Raw genomic sequence first — 16,894 nt, forward strand, 5'->3', positions numbered from 1 at the left:
ATTAATAACTATATGTCTACGGTAAAACATAATCTACAAAAAAAAAAATCCTCTTACATTTGTTTATACACAGCTGAGATGGGATTTTTAATTTGCCTCTTAACAGGGACTTAATTTTCTTTTTGTACATCATTAAATGGAAGAAGGATAGATGTGTGGCGCGTCTGATCTTCTTCCTGGGTTTGGCTCTTAAAGCATCATTTATTTCCTCAGCTTGAGTTAGTAGACATGTTGCACTGAGTCTGCTGTTGCTAGGATAAAAGTCAATATTCGTTTACAGTCACTAATGAGCCAAGATTAATATGAATTTATAATTAGGTTACTCATTACCATTGCTATTAGCGAGAAAGCCACAAACTTTATCTAAGAAGAAGTTGACATTTTTCTAATGAAAGGAGGCATCAGAGTGCTCTCTGCTGATGGCAAGGGCAAACAGCAGACAAGGTCAATTATCTGCAGAGGAGCACAGTGTTTTGCACTTTTTAATTCTGTACAGGAAAAATAAAATGTGTTCAACTGCTTGAGACCCAAAACCATGATTTATTCAGGCTTATAGCATCCACCCCAGTCCACATTTCTACATCCAACCATGCACTTACTACCTAATACTACTGTGACTGTGAAACATGTCGCACCAGCATACACATTCAGAAACTGGGAAGCAGTTTGAGATTGTGTGTGCAGGTATGACATGCCACAGTTTCTACATAAACACAGATCTACATACTGAGGCCAACAGTGGAAGCCAAAGTGGAAGCTGCGGGAAAGAAAAAAAAAGAAAAACAAAAAGAAAGAAAGAAAAAGACAGAGGGGACAAGCATTGCATTGCTAAGCAGACGTTTAGACATTCACACACATTTACAATACACACTGTTTGATCAAAGGTAATGCTGAAGCAGTGCACTTTTTACTGGTGTGAGAGTGAGAGATATTGTTGACAGCAGAGTTACCAAAAAAAACTTTTAATGCTTGAATCTTAAGAGACTCCCACACACACATGTAACAGCTCTACAAAACTGCAATTCAGTACATAAAAATTGAGCCATTCTCCCTGTAATCATTTGTGCTAGCTTTACAGCATGCAAATAAACAACCCCTAAGAGCCAATTAAGTTTCTTTCTCTGATTCTTCCACAGCACTAAGTAATCACTGGCATATTTAGCAACTGCGGTGTGTTTGAACATTTAAGTTTTGCTTTTGCATGACACAACTTAAATGACACACTGAATTTCTTCAGGGTGTCGCCCTATTATTTATGGCAACAGTATCTGTTGCTGTGGTCCGTTTTAATGACACTGAGGTGAAACCCGGAACATACAGCTTGCTGTTTCATTTCCTGTCCAATCACTCATATACCGCTGCCTGCAATCTCACAGAAGCTTGGCTTGAGCTCGGGCCAGTTGAAGTGTGTCCGGTGCAGTCCTCAACAAATGATATGTAATTGAAAGGAAAAAAATTACATGCTACGAGCTTGCTCATTATGATTACTTACCCACCATCTCCTTCATGATTACACAATTCACTACCAAAACCTTCAGTTTCCCTCCTGCTAAAAGCAATTTTCTTTCTTAGCTGATTGTTTCATAGCTTGCGCTCTCTGTCCAATCAATAAGCACTTGCTCTCTCATGACAGTGACAAATGAAAACCTCCACTACACCCATATGAAATTGTTTATCCACAAAAATTACTTACATGGAGATATGAAAAGCTTGGCTGCCCAAGCATATATCATATTCTGCTAGTTCAATGCCATTTTGAAATCGTGAAATGGCTTTGTCACCCAGCTCGCTTAGCCTGAATTTGTGCCGAGCCAATTCTGCACCTCAAAGCTCGTCTGTGCTCTGAACATGCTCACTCACCCATTCAGACACCCACAAGCCTGTCCAGACACACACCGCCCAGTCGTTTGCTTTCTGGACCCTCCAATTACTCACTTGTTTCTAGGGTGGTAGTGCACTCGTCGGTGACAACAGGCCCGCAGCCCACAGTGGTGCAGGAACGCAGATAGAACCTGTATTTGCTCATGGGCTCCAAGTCGCGCAGGATCCACTGGGTGACGTCAGGATTGCTGATGTCCACTGTCTGCAGCGGCTCCATCTCCTCTGTGTCGTTGACTAGATTTCAAAAAAATCACAGAAAAAGGTGTTAATGCTGTAGATTACAGTTGGGGTACATCATCATACAAGCCCGCCAGTATGTAAAAGAGGTACAGGAAGTAACAGAGCATTTACATTACACAATTTACAACAAAAGGAGGCAAACCAAGCAACATTTTACGGTCCATATGGCCCGTACTTACACTGTTTTCTTCCAATTCTAACTCCTGATGATATTGTATTGTCACTTTTGGTACTGTTTTGTTTCACACACCACATATAACACGTACTACTACCATCTAATACCCTTTTTACACTCATTTTTACACCAAAATTAGCTGGTATAAGTAGATTTCAACATGGCTAAATGCTTAAAATGCATTTGACTCCTTTTACACTTCCAGCCAACTTTGCCTGAGAGGACAGACACAATGTCATCACATGCAGTTACAGGGCAGCAAAAATTAGCACGTTTCACACGGGTGAGTCATTTGACTCGGATGTGAATGCCGACAAAAGCCTGATGTTCTTCTACGTCTATAACTGTACCTCTGTAACTCTAGGTAATATTAACAATGCTGTGATTTTTGATAATGAGTAATATTATTGTCATGTTTCTTGGAAAATGACAAGATGAAGACAGTGACAATTGATAGCGTAACCAATGTGTATGCATTTATCACACCTTAATTCTACAGAGCGAACCTGAAGAAGCCACAGGAGAAATGCATTGTTCATTCTCAATAAAAGTCACCGTCAAGTCTTCTCAGTGTGTGGTGGTCAATTTTTTTTTACTTTACTACACTATCTGCTGATCATGGTCCCTTTTCCCAGTGTTCATTGCAAAAGTGAATTTACTTTTTCTGCAGAAAATCAAGTACTTCTTGACACTTAAAAAAAAAAAAAAAAAAAGGTCTAAAATTTAGAATTAGGAATTAGGAAGTGACCCCACTTCACTCACCCCCTGGGCATATAAGACGATTTTGACAGCTCCTATCATAACACATACCTTTGACTAGATTGTGTTGTAAATAGAGTAAAAATAGGTGAACGAGTGACAATGTTATTTTACAGCTGCCATTAGCTCAGGTGAAATTTCTCATGTATTTGGCTGCTTTATTGTTTGATAATATTATGATATGATGGGATGCTGTTCAGCTATTTCCCCACTGTTTTGACATTAATGTAAGTGTCATATGGAAAGTTCCTGTCTTATCCTGGTATTCTGTTCCCCACTAACAATGATACTGTAAACCAATAAGAACTTATTGTGTAATTTCCAATTTTCATCCCATTATTTTTTTGTAAAGTTATCAAATTATAAAATAAATGACACCATAAGGTTTTCACCCCTTACACCAAGTCTGTTGTCCATTATTTGTGTTGGAATGTGTTTTTATGAGTAATAATTAGATTCATTTGTGGATGAAAGTCTAAAGCATCAACAGGAAGGCTGTTCATTATTATTTACTTGTGACTGAGTGATTCCTCTACTTTGTCACACACATAGAAGTTTAACTTTCAGCTTGCACTATATCAAAGACAAAAACGTTTCAAAATACTGTACATCCAACTGACAAGACATTTCAGCAGAGCCAAATAAAGCACGTCAATCATCATTTTGATTTGCTTTCTTTGGCACAGGCAAAAGACAACTTGTTATTTGCTTTTTTGGCTTTAAAATGTTATGTGCATTCAACAAACAAGCACTTGTCCTGCACATTTACAATTAGAATGTCTTTAAGTTGTTGTTGTTGTTGTTTTCATTGTCTGCACTCTTTCTACGTTGTGACAGGATCTCTCATTTTTCACTACATAAAGCAGGCCAGGAGGTTAGGGGGTGGCATTTATGTTCTTAGTAACAAAAACAAACACACCAGGTGTTGCGGTGACCTTTGCTGTGAAAGAGATGCTGCAAGTCCCTGGTAGCAAACAATGACAAGAATGTATTGGACAGCTTCTCTTTTTGCCTGGACACCACCCACTGTTATCTGACATCAGAATTTTCTGTTGTGTCTCTAGGAATGAGAAGGATCCATCTTTTGGTAAATTATGCAATCGAGCCTGGTGCAGAGAAGACGCCACAAACATCATGTTTCTACTGTTTCACTTAACCACAAACACTCAAGCCTGACAGACCATGCACATGATCTTACAGACTGGACTGGCTGAGGGCCGTACACTTTGGCTCTTACACTGACTTCAGACAACAGTATTTCCAAATATTCTTCAGCCTGCTGGGCTAAATATGGTTGGCCTTGTGTAGTGTGAAACAGACCGAGGCTCAGCAGCACTGAACAGAGTGTGAGTTTAGCCCAAATGGCAAGAAAGCAGAATTAACTGGAGCCAAGGTCGCTTTGAACTCCCACTTGGGTTTCAGATCAGTGCAGTGCAAACATCACTTGGGCCACTCATGGTAACTTTACTTTAGAGTAACTCTAATATATAGTACAATGGTCTAATGTGTTCAGAAAGATCTGTCTGCATGAAGACACAATAGCACATAGTGCAAGACTCTTCACATAAATTCTTCAGCATTCAGTTTTAAAATACACTTGGAGTAGAAGTGAAAACTTTTACGCCACAAAGCAAAAAATGGCTTGTGTAAGAGTAAAGTGCTCTAATCAAATAGGTGCCACTTCAAAGCAGTTTAGCTGAAGTCATTTAAAACACCCAGGTGTTACTGCACGCTCAGTGCATTACACAATGTTAGAACAGTGAAACCTGTGAAATGTGAAGCTGTTAAAGGCTGCTGTAAAGGTGGGCGTAGCCCTCAAACAGCCGCGCTGCAGCTTGAGCTTCCACTTGTGCCACTGATGATACTATGATACTCAACATTTTGCACATGACTTCCTTCAAGGGGACTTCAAAAAAAGTCACATTTCAAAGAGTCCATCAGCTTATTGCTGTGGCACAATGAAAACGTCCTCTCCTGAAATACTGTGTGACACTTGGCCCTCTTGTGCAACCGCCAAGTCAAACTCAATTAGCTGGGAAATGCGGCACTGAGACGCTGTTAGAAGTTAGTCATTAGCTTCCTTGTGACTTTTGTTTAAGGATAGCAAAGTGTGTGCACACATGGGACGTGTTCAGTGACGGCATCCCCTGAGACTGTGAGCTATGGCGAAGATGTCCCCTGCGGACAGTATGAGGTTACTAAGACTGGACCTTAACAGACGGTGACACAGTGGCCTTGGTCAGCAGTAGCTGAGCCATAGCTGTGACACACAGGCCAGCAGACATCATCCTGACATGTTTCCTATACACATACTCTGACCTCACTATGACCTGGGCCCTATTAGAGCAACACAATGATTTTCCCTCCCATGCTGAGGATCATGGGTTAGACAATCACCAGCGAGTCTAAGATAGACCTCCTTTCTATTACCCATAGACTCCAGAAGTACTGCATATACTTGGCTGTATATTATATGGAGGTAGAGGCTGTGCATTTTAAACAGCAAAGCTATTCAGATCTCTAAAATTCATTCAGTCTTGCCAGACTGAAAAATACAGCTGGTGTGTTTTTGTGTACTTAATTTCTTTTTTCTTATTTGGGCACACGCTGGAAAGAAACAGAGATGTAAGCACAATTAAACACAGGGGAAAAAACAATATCCCTCGGTGGCAAGATGAGGGCATCGTCATTATATCTGAGTTAAGTATAAGCATGAGGCGTAGGGATACGTACTGAGCTGATACTCGAGGAGGTACCCGGTGAGAATCCCATTAGGCTCCAACGGTGGGGCCCAGACCAGGGAGACAGTGTGCTTCTGTACATCTGTGACCCTGAAAACAGGATTTTTTTCCGGGACTGTGGGGGCAAAGAAGGTAATACACAGTAAGTAGTTGAATTCGCCAACCCAGTTTCCTTTTGGCTATTATTAGATTTTCCCTTCAGTAGTTGTGAATCAATACGCTTCATGCTGTTTTTCCACAATCCTACCTCCCTCTGGGGTTTTGAAGTTGACGGGATGGCTGCCGGGGCCATTTCCCCGCCCGTTGAAGGTCATGACAATGAGGCTGTACTCGGAGAAGGGCGTTAGTCCTGGTATCGTGGTGTGGTTCCGGTCCCCGGGGAACGTCAGCGTGTGTTTGTCTCCATGGCTTTTCTTCGAGTCCACCAGACGGCGCAGACGCCACCAGTTTATCTACATCAGGAGAGAGACACACCGAGCCATCCTCAGCGGAGAGATCAAACTCTGTACACCATGTAGCTCACTGTATGTGTGAAAGGATGCTGAATAAATTATTGTTTTGTTTCGGGGTTTTTTTTGGTGGTGGTGCGAGCTGGCCAAGTAAAGGAGACAGAGTGGGGTGAGAGGAGCAAATATTCAGAGCAAGGTCAGAGCCATTGCGTTTAAACTGTGTCTAAAAGCAAAGGTCTGTTTTTAAAGTATTACCCTGTAGCCTCCCAGATGTCCATGTAGCTTGTCCTTGTGTACACGCGTCCAGCTAACCTTGACCACAGAGCTGTTCATCACCTCCACAGCTACATCATCAGGCGCAGCAGAGGGAACTGCAAAGGCAAACACACATTACAATCTACAGTAAACAGAAAGTTAAGTCAGGGAACACAGAGCAGTGAGGCAAGACTGACAACAATGATCCTGAAAATAACTCAAACATATTTAATATTACAGCAGTAGCAGAAATGAACAAAAGTTTAAAAAAAAACTAAATCACTAGGGATCACCTATTTACAGGAACACCTATTGGGGACTAATCAATCAATCACTCAATTAGTCAATAAAAGATTTTGCCTAAAACCAATGAAGCTAAAGGGGGTAAATACTGCAATTTCTAACACCACATTTGAGCAGGGACACAACAGTGAGACATGTCATGACCTGAGGTGACCTCCTGGGGACAAGTCCAGAAGAAAGCTAAACACAGGAAATAGAGCGAACCTTTGTAAAAACTGCATCTGTAACTTCCACAGAGCACAATCTGGAATCTCAAAGTGAAACCCAAAGTCCTAAACATTTAACCCTATAATGCCAAATGCATCAAATTTGATACAAGCATTTCTGAGACCTATTGCATCACCTTATGGTAAAAGCTTCACTCAAAACCCTCTTGTATGCAATCTGATACTTGTCTTCCAACCCCTGGTGGATACCTTTATCACTACAACAATTCAAACACAGTACATGGTACAATCCACCTTCAGATAGTTCCCAACTCACTGGATCAAGGTAAAGAAAATTGCGATTTTTACGATTTTCCAGTGACATTTTCTTTGAATTTTTTTGTAATATTCTAACATGAACACTTAATCTGTTGAAGCAAGTTATAATTACATATTTTTTTGCATTTTAGTATGTAGTAAAATCGTGTATAAAATTTGGAAAAACCTATATGCAAATAATTTTTTGTAATTTTTTTAAATAAAGGTTCCAGATTCAAGAAATCAGAATTTTCTGTCCATTATTTCTGGGGTCAGGCATTACAGGGTTAATTCATTCGCAAATATTACAAAACAAAGCTTAAAAATAAATCATTTCACAAAGTACACCTGAAAACTGCAGCTGAAAATGCAAGAGTCAAGCAGAGGAAAAAACATTTTTTAATCAAATTACATCATTCTCCATAAAATCACATATTCTAAACCAACAGTGGTGACTTTGCACTTTGGCAGTTCCTAATGGAAACAAGAAGTGAATGCGAAGTTTGTGCAATTCTATCTTCTAATACCCAAAAGCCATTTAAGTTTATCCAGATATATAATCAGTTTTACCACCAGGACAATCTCAAATCTATTTCCACTGAAAACAGCAAAAAGAAAACAAAGGTTCATGGGTCTAACTTTCTCGTTTTCTCATCAGAAATTAATTGAGAAAACTGTTGACAGGTTTTTACAAGCAACTTTTAGTGTGTCTTTTGTCAACTTCATTTTAATCTATGTCTAAAGAGCAACATTGCACTTTCAAAGCTACAGTACTGATATCATAGTTGTTCTGGGGCAAACATAATAACATAACCTTTGACATATGATAGCCTTACGATGTTGTTATGGCTGACGATAATATGGCAAACGTTTTCTTATTTACACATATAGCAGATGGGGAGTAAACTTATATAAACAGCTGCCACTGTGGTGACAAGTCGTAATTACAGCATAATGAAATGTTTGTCTGTGACAACATAGTGCAACTCTACACAAAGTGTGCACAATTACACAGCTCGTTTGCTAACATTAAGCACCGTGAGCTACTGGTCACACCAGACCAGGCCAGGGTGTAGCAGAAAAATCCTTGACAGTGTTAAACTGAGTGAGGATTTGTTTTATGCTTATTCAACTTTTCAACAACAGACAAGATAAAAAATATGAACCAGTGCAGCTCTAAACAGAATTACATGTCGTCTACTCACAGTCCTCTCCTGAGTAGCCAGTCACTATCTTGGGCTCGGGGCCCCAGCCCTGATGGTTCTTGGCTTGGATCTTGATCTCATAGGGAACAAAGGTGGGCGTGTTCTTCACCACAAATGAGTGTCTCTTAACCATGTGTTCCTTCCAGTCCTCCTCCAAGTCCTGTCTTCTGTAGCTAACCTTATACTCCAGACCAGGGCCATTGTGCTCAATTGGTAACAAGGGCTGAATGATGGAGGCAAAAGGAAGCAAAATAAGACTAGAATTACTGCCTCACAGTTCAATATGGTAACAATCTGTTCCTGAGTTACAGCGCTGAACAATGGGCAGAGGTGTTTTCACAGAACATCATGACATCACAGTGAAGTTGACTTTTGACCATAACTTCATCACTTTATCATATTAGACATTTGTGTTTAACTGTGTCATAATTAGCGCATTAATTCTTAAGTTATGACCAAAAACGTGTTTTGTGAGGTCACAGTGACCTAAACCTTTGACCTTTGCCCATCAAAATCTAATCTGTTCATCCTTGAATCCAAGTGTATGTTTGTGCCAAATGTAATGAAATTCTCTCTGTGTGCTCCTGATACATTGCATTCACAAGAACGTGAACTTTGACCTTTGCCAAACAAAAATCGAATCAGTCTCTAATTAGTCTGTTTATACCAAATTTGAAGAAATTCCCTCAAAGCTTTACTGAGATATCCCGCTCACGAGAATGGGCCCATCAGATAGCCCGAGAACGTAACGCCTCTGGCCATGGCTGTTGCCGACGCAGAGGCATAAAAAGGACGAACAATGGTGTGAAGGGTTTCATGCAGACTTTCACAGTTGCATAAGATGCTTCTTGTATTTCACTGCTCAGTGTCACTGCCTCTGTGGGATTAAAATGACAAGCCAGGCCAGTGAACTGTGCTTGGAACACTGGCAGTGTTTTATCCTGCTATCTAATAAACAATGGAACAATTGACCTGGTCTAGCAGCGAGTCTTTTCTTTGATACAGGGCTGCGTACATCATCGTAGATGAAAAGATTTATCTCTTCACAGAAGTCAGACCGTGAGAAATAGAATGAGATACCATTTTCCACAAAAGCAAATCATTAACAGTGGGAGAGCTCATGAATTCAGGACTCGGGGGTTATGTTACCATGACAGGGCAAGCAGATAATAAGTGAAGGAGAGATTCATCTTTCTGCAATAAAGCTTAATATATTACTGTACACATTAAAAGAAAATTCTCCTTTTCATAGCCCTCCTTTCTCTGTCTAATCACAGAAAGGAGCAGCTTTCAATGAGAACTCTTTCCCAGTGATCGCAGGAAATGGCTTTTCTAAAGATCTGAACCACAGAATCAAATATCAAAAGTGGGACATTCCTATTTCTTAAATTGCTATTGGTAATTGCCTATGAAACATTAATAAAACTTCATCTCTGTTCTCTTAAAGAAATTCTTTGAGATGCAAAAACTGTAGTAGATGTGATGATTCACTAAGTAAAGGTGGAGCACGTTACGGAATTTGCAGAAAGAGGATAACAGAGAGACCAAAGTCTTTGCCTTACCTCCCAGTTGATATCCATTTCATGTGGCAAATGACCTTCGATTTTGATATTTTCTGGGTTCTTGTCAGGGGCTGCAGAAAGAAGGAATATAGATTTTGTTGGCATAGTGGAAGAAATCTCCAGTGAAATAGGCACACAAGAGAAAAGATTTTCAACAAGAGTGGAATCAATTATGTAGCAGAGTGTTTTAAAGTTCACAGAGCAACAGTGCTGGCAGCTCAAGTGGCCTGGACCTTATCAGAAAGCGTAATAAACAACGAAAGGAAGACGTCTCAGACCTGCTGGGGGGGTTTTGTATCTCTCTGTCGGCTCACTGGGGGGACCCTTCCCCACAGCATTGACTCCAGACACCCGGAAACGGTAGTCAACGTGACCGTGGAGTTTGAGGATGGCCGAGTTGTGGTTCCCTGGTACCCGGAGCAGCTCCTTCCAGTTTCCTGGCTCCCACTGGGTTTCCTCGTACGTGATGATAAACTCTGTGGACAGGTAGAAAGACGATCAGAGTGTTCGCTCACTGCTGTGGTTCTTTCTTATCTGACCACCAGCTGTGCAGGAAACTCCTGAATCACTAATCGTAATCAGAATTCATCAATAATACATTCACATTGTAAAGAGATGGTATCCAACAAATCTATTTACATGCAGAATGATGTACAATATGCGTATATCATAATAATACCATTCATTGCATCATGCACTCAGTACTTTAGTATGCAGGGCACTACATATACTGACTCCTGCACACACAGATTGTCCTTGTACCTGTGGTGGAGCTGTTGTGATCATCCCCAGGGATCCATTTCAGCTTCACACTTTTGCCCTTGTGTTCAGATAGCATCAAGTTCTCAGGTGCATCCGGCACGTCTGAAAACCATCACAACAAAAAATCACAAATCACAGGCACATCAGTCTATGGCTAAAGGCTAAAGTAGTAAATGTTCAATCAAATCATCCTGAGAGTCCGGGGACGTGGAACAACCTGCATTGCTGTGTGGGCTTCCAGTATTTCTATAAGATGTCGACAGTGTCTTGAAAGGAGCAACTGTCAGACTCAGCACTGCACTAATAAAGCTACGGTCTGCATGTTCATGCTCTGCTTTGGCTTCCTGACATATTGATCCGTGCATGGAGGTGTTATGCATTAATACGGCACCAGGGGTCTCTGATCCTCTGGCTCAGGAACAGAAATACTGTTCAAATGTTAGCTCACCTAACACCATGAGCCACGCTGAGGCCATGTTTTGGTCCACAGGAGTTCTTGCCACACATGTGTACACACCCTGGTCCCTGTGGCTGACATTGATAATCTGAAGAAAACCATCCTCCACTAAGTATCTGTAGACAGAAAGATGGAGACACAATATTGACTGATGAAACTGAAAAGTAAAACAACTTCCCATCTGTGACTGAGTCTGCAACGCTGCAAAAGAAAAAAATAAATAAAATTCAGTATCCTACCTTGAATTCTCAGTGTAGTTGAGGGCTATCTCCACATCATCTTTCTCCCACAGGAGCTCAAAGTCGTTGCTGAAGGACTCGTCGTACTCTGCCAGGCATGAGAGCTGGGCCGTGGTACCTATTAAGATCTGCTGGTCCTCCGGGGCCACCGCTATTCTAGTGGGATCTTCCATAGGCAAGACCGAATTACTTACAACTCAAGGACTGTGAGAAACTGCAAACACTGTCAAACATACAACTGTTTACCTTTCACATAAAGCATGGTGTCAATGGCAGACGTTCCCTCTGTGTTTTTAGCTAAACACGTGTATTGTCCCATGTCGTCTTTCTCTACGCTGTAGATCTCCAGCGAGCCGTTGTCGTGAACGGTAAACCTCGGCCCCTCCACAGGGTCAGAGGAGTCGTCTTTGCTCCTGGGAAACATTTAGAAAAAAAAAAAAAAAAAACCCATTAAAGTCTCAAAGTTCTCTTAGGTCAAATTAAATATGAACAGAGCTGCAGTCTAAATGGATAAACACCACACTGCAGCAGCAAAGACGAAAAGTTGCTGAATAGAACATAAGTGTTTGGGTAACTGGCATGTTTTACTGACAGAGCAGACCGTTGATACAGAAACAGGACTGTATGCATCGAGTGGTTGAGATCTACTGCTCTCTGCTGGTGGGCAGGAGACATGAACAGCATGTACGCTTACCAGGTGATGGTGGAAGGAGGAGAGCTGAAGACCTTGCAGTGCATCATCACTCCCCTGCCCTCCACAGCAGAGTAGTCCTCCCCCTCTTTGGTCAAAATCATGGGCGGCAGATCTGCAAAGACCAGCAGCAGAATCTAATCATCAATCAAAGGTTGTTAGCAGAGCAGTTCGTGCACTGGAGATGGAACAAGGTGTGGCCCGTGACTGCTGTGCTTTCAGGAGCTTTTTGAGCCAAAAAACAACAAAAAAAAAAAAAAGAGAGAGAGAGCGATCAAGTTTTGATTTTGGCCGTTTTCAAACAAGATAAAACAGCAGCAGAATGAGGCAGATAATCGTGGGTTAAATGAGGTGACAAGACTGTTTCCTTTATTGTGCATTAATTGTAGGCTCCTACGTGTGAAAGCTGTCAGGTTGTCAGAAATGTGTAAACGTGAAAATGAAATCAAAGAAGAAAAAAAAAAGAAACAGTGGAATAATAAACTAGCCGAGCGTGTGCACCTTATCAGTTGTAGCCACAGCCTCCCATTAAAATGGTCTGTCTCCCCTAATTGTTTACAGAGACAGCAGCTGGGACTTAGCATTCAGAGACTGTCCAGCTTTATTAACTCCTGTGTCACCAAGAACAAACTCCCCACGTTTTTGTGCAGAGCAACCGAAAGCAGCATTCTGTCTTTTTGTTTTTTTTTTTATCTGGACTTGTAAAGCAGCACATGTTTGTCCAATGGCACTGAAATCAGTATGGAATTGAGGGGAGAACTTGTTAGCATATAAATGTCAGGGAATGGTGCTTGTTGCTCCACAGGGAGAGCCGCTAGTCTGAATGAAGGAGTGCAGCTTGTAGACAGCTCTCCTTCCCTGGGCTCCTCGCCGCTTTATGGGCACATACCTACATCAGTGCTGGCTCTCGAGTTTGACACATCTCCCAAGGACTCACTGCACTTACTCACAAACACTGAAACAAATGCTTTTCACTGCAAATCTTTCATTGTGTTTTCACTTAGTTGATAAAATCATGACAGTGAAGTGGAGTTGATGAAAACTGTGGCTCACAGAACAACATGCTGTCGTACTTACTCATAATCATGATGTTTGCATTGGACAGAAGCGTTCCATGTCTGTTGGAGGCCTCACACTGATACACTGCACTGTCAGACACTTTGGCGTTATGCAAAACTATGGTGTTGTCAAACGTCCTCCTGTTGGCTGCCGGGACATCTGCGATCAATCAGATAAACATTCAATAAAGACAACATTCATGCTGCAACACTGCATTTACAATAAATACAGGTAATAAATATATAAACAGGTAACTGGACTGAAATCTGCAACTGAAGTTTTCTAAGCTCTGCCACATTACCCACTGTCTTACAGAACAACAACTCCATAACAGACTGTGACTGTACTGTACACTTGGCTTCTGCTGCTCGACTGACACTACCTTCACTTAAACCACTTCATCATTGCTCTCCCACAAACTTATTTTTCTCCGTCCTATTGCTCATGTGGTGGAATCATCTTCTCTTGTCAAACAGGACTGCAGAGTTTCCCCCTATTCTTAGGCTAAGACCCACCTCTTCACCGCACTCCCCAATGTCCAGTCCTCTCCTCACTCCTGCATGTCTCCTCATCACACACATCACTGTACAGTGTGGCACCAGTTAAGAGTTGTTGCTATGCAGCAGACTGTGGAAAGGGGGTGTTTTCACTTCACTTTTCTTCACTTATGCTGTAGAAATTGATTGATCGGTCTGTGTTTTTCCAGAACGATCTGCACTGTGTGGATGCTGTGCATCATTAAGTGCATGAACATAAACATTGCACTGGAGTATTTTGCTCTGCTCACAGTCATAATGACAGAAATGAAAGTTGCTGTAGTTAATACTCCATACACTAGGTTTAATTAAACATTTAATTCGTATTTGGTTCAGGATTTAAACATAGCAGCTCTCACCCAACTGGTTTCCAAACTGTTTAGCTTAAAGACTGTGGTTCTCAAACCTTTTACATTCAACCTCATACATTCTGTCATTGTCTTACTTATGGACGGAATTATAGTGAAATTAAATTATTCCCCTTTTTGCTGGGGACCCCCAGGAACCCCCTCAAGGACCCCCGGGGGTCCTCGGACCCCACTTTCAAAACCACTGCTTTAGGTGATGTCTACTTGCAACATCATTAACATATTTTTACAATTGTGACCAGTTTGAAAGAGTTACAAGATTGACTCTTTTTTTATATAAATAACATTTTGGGGTAAAATTAACAAATTAATATCAAGAAAATAACAAAAGAAAAGTGACATATATAGTAATTTGGTGAAGTAAAAGTATCTGCTTTTTTATTTTCTAACCCTTTAGAACTGTCTTGTGGCCACGTATAGGGGTTGTGACCCACATGTTGGGACCCACTGCCCTCATCCAGTGAGCCAGGACTGCTTCTTATAGAACATGTTTTATGTACGATGCACAGCAAATAAAGTCAAGCAAACTGTAGTTGTGTTTTCCACATTTTGGCCTCTACCCTCTGACTGACATAAAACCTGCACCTTTACAATTTTCATCATGAGTGGCGTCATGGTGACACAGGTTGTTTGGCTCTTACGTGTAACGTCTGTATCTCACTGGGTGGAATTCAATTTAAAGAATCCAGAGTTTTTGAGAGCTGAGGATTTTTCCAGCAGCGTTTCAGTGGATTGTGTTGTATTAAGACAGAAAAACTAAACGTCAAGATCAGCTAGCACTACATAACAAGCTGAGTTTGTGAGACTGACCCTGCAGAGGTATGCCGTTCACCCTCCATGTTATAGTCGGCTGAGGGGTCCCGCTGGCGGAGCACTTGATGAGCACCTCTGAGCCGATCATGCTCAGCTGACTCTCAGGCTCAAACACCCACTCTGGAGGCTCTGGGAACACACAGTCAGCCTGATGTTATCAAACTGTTGTTGTGTCAGTTGAAGAAAGACAATAAGCATTTACAAAGACAGGAAAAAATCACACGAACAGCTGTGCCATATATGTTATTCAATATAAGAGCCCTGTTAGAATAAAAGCTACGTTTACAGGTCTGCACATGACAGACACACAGAGGCACCTCAGCTGCCTACTGCCTCACCAGACTCATTGTTGGCACATCATAGGCATAGTGTGTAGGTTTCTACTGTACATTGTTTTGGAATTATTGTGTTTATAAGTTATACACCTCCAGAATGACAGACTGACACAGTGTCCAACACAGAGTACGACAGGGATCCATAGAAAAACTTCAAGGGAGAAGATTATTTGGTTATTTACAGGATATCTGAGGAAAAAACACCTGCACAATGACTCCTAGTTTACTCCTGGTAGGAAACAGTGTTTCACACCTAGCTGGGTCATCTTCAGGTTGTTGTGTTAGATGTGTTATTTCTCACCAAATAATCATAATGACGTGTCTATACTGTAACTATGGTAGCCTCTCTCTTTTTACTTACAGACCATCCTCTTATAAAGCTGCAATGCATAAACAATGTACTCTAAACTTAGCCAGTGGTGGAAAGTAGCTATGTACATTTATCTTAGATGGTGACTTTGGTCATTTGTCCTAAACCAGAGCATTTAACGAGTTAAGTCTGAGATAAATGGCCTGTATTTTAACGTATATAACATACACTGTCATATCAAGTTGCTACTGTACTTAAGTACAATTTTTATATATTTTCCTTGAGTATTTGTTTTTATGTTTTTATATGTTTTTTTGTCTTTATATATATAGATTCCAGAGGGAAGTATTGTACTTCTTACTCCACTACATTTGTTTGACTGCAACAGTTACTACACATTAAAATACTTTGAATTGTTAAAGATTAAATTATTAAAAAAGTGGTTTCTAATATTTTGGACTTGGCTCCTTACAAAAAAGGCAGTGTCTGCTCAGATTTCAGATGTCGGTTAGTTGTTAGCGATGGCACAAAAAGAGCCATTTCCCCCTTTACACATCTTTAAAGGTGTCTCTGTTTGAGGCACAAAGAAGTCAAATTGTCCAATATTTCACAAAAAAAGCAAAGATCAGAGAAAAGCCCCCAAAATGAAAACTATCTGATAATGTCATAAATCATATAATTTATGGAGTATTCTTTACATTGTTGTATTCATGTTGTATTCATTACTTTTCTCCCAGCACTTAATCTCACTCCTTTTAAAGGATCATCAAATGCTGTATTATTAGAGCACCCACAATGATTCTGCTCGAGACGTTTGTGAAGGACCCGTTCATTATTCAGATGGCAAATATTAAACCATTTCAAACATGCTGGCTGTGGCAGCAGTGCTGTAACTCCACTGCATGCAGTAGTTACCTTCCACTGTCACTGTGAAGTAATGGACGACTTCCCCTAATGTGTTCTTTGCCTTGCACATGTACTTCCCGCTGTCTTCCTGTTCAACTGTTGGTACAATCAGCAATTTCCCATGATTCTCCAGTTTTGCTTTAACAGGAAGGTGATGACCAATCTTCACCCACTCAACCTGTGGAGTTGGGCTAAAAGAAAGGGGAAAAAGTTAGATATGACCTATACATGACAGGATATGACATTCAATCAGGTGATAAGCCATATTTAAACTAAATACCCCATACAGAAGTGTAATATATGCCATATATGTCCCTACATGAATAGTGATGCTGTATTATTATCACATATATACATCCTCTTGATATATGAAGATATACATTT

At 40.8% G+C, this 16,894-nt stretch overlaps 1 protein-coding gene across 6 annotated transcripts in view; it reads right to left on the bottom strand.

The window, feature by feature from the left end:
- chl1b (cell adhesion molecule L1-like b) overlaps window positions 1-16,894 on the bottom strand; it is a 65,838-nt gene that overhangs the window by 8,917 nt on the left and 40,027 nt on the right. For 5 of the 6 annotated variants that reach the window (XM_071494487.1, XM_071494485.1, XM_071494486.1 and 2 more), the window contains 16 exons: window positions 16,520-16,701; window positions 14,957-15,088; window positions 13,261-13,401; window positions 12,187-12,298; window positions 11,739-11,905; window positions 11,493-11,658; window positions 11,245-11,369; window positions 10,797-10,898; window positions 10,313-10,510; window positions 10,035-10,105; window positions 8,473-8,695; window positions 6,501-6,616; window positions 6,044-6,248; window positions 5,789-5,911; window positions 1,936-2,115; window positions 728-757 (listed from right to left, as the gene is read on the bottom strand). In XM_071494487.1, coding sequence (XP_071350588.1) covers window positions 728-757; window positions 1,936-2,115; window positions 5,789-5,911; window positions 6,044-6,248; window positions 6,501-6,616; window positions 8,473-8,695; window positions 10,035-10,105; window positions 10,313-10,510; window positions 10,797-10,898; window positions 11,245-11,369; window positions 11,493-11,658; window positions 11,739-11,905; window positions 12,187-12,298; window positions 13,261-13,401; window positions 14,957-15,088; window positions 16,520-16,701 — 2,273 coding nt within the window. The remainder of the gene's footprint in view (window positions 1-727; window positions 758-1,935; window positions 2,116-5,788; window positions 5,912-6,043; window positions 6,249-6,500; window positions 6,617-8,472; window positions 8,696-10,034; window positions 10,106-10,312; window positions 10,511-10,796; window positions 10,899-11,244; window positions 11,370-11,492; window positions 11,659-11,738; window positions 11,906-12,186; window positions 12,299-13,260; window positions 13,402-14,956; window positions 15,089-16,519; window positions 16,702-16,894) is intronic. The other variant, XM_071494489.1, reaches the window with a different exon arrangement.

The sequence above is a fragment of the Trachinotus anak genome, unplaced genomic scaffold (genome assembly GCF_046630095.1).
Source record: "Trachinotus anak isolate AG129_WGS33_773 ecotype Australia unplaced genomic scaffold, CSIRO_AGI_Tana_v1 ptg000013l, whole genome shotgun sequence".
Lineage (NCBI taxonomy): Eukaryota > Metazoa > Chordata > Actinopteri > Carangiformes > Carangidae > Trachinotus > Trachinotus anak.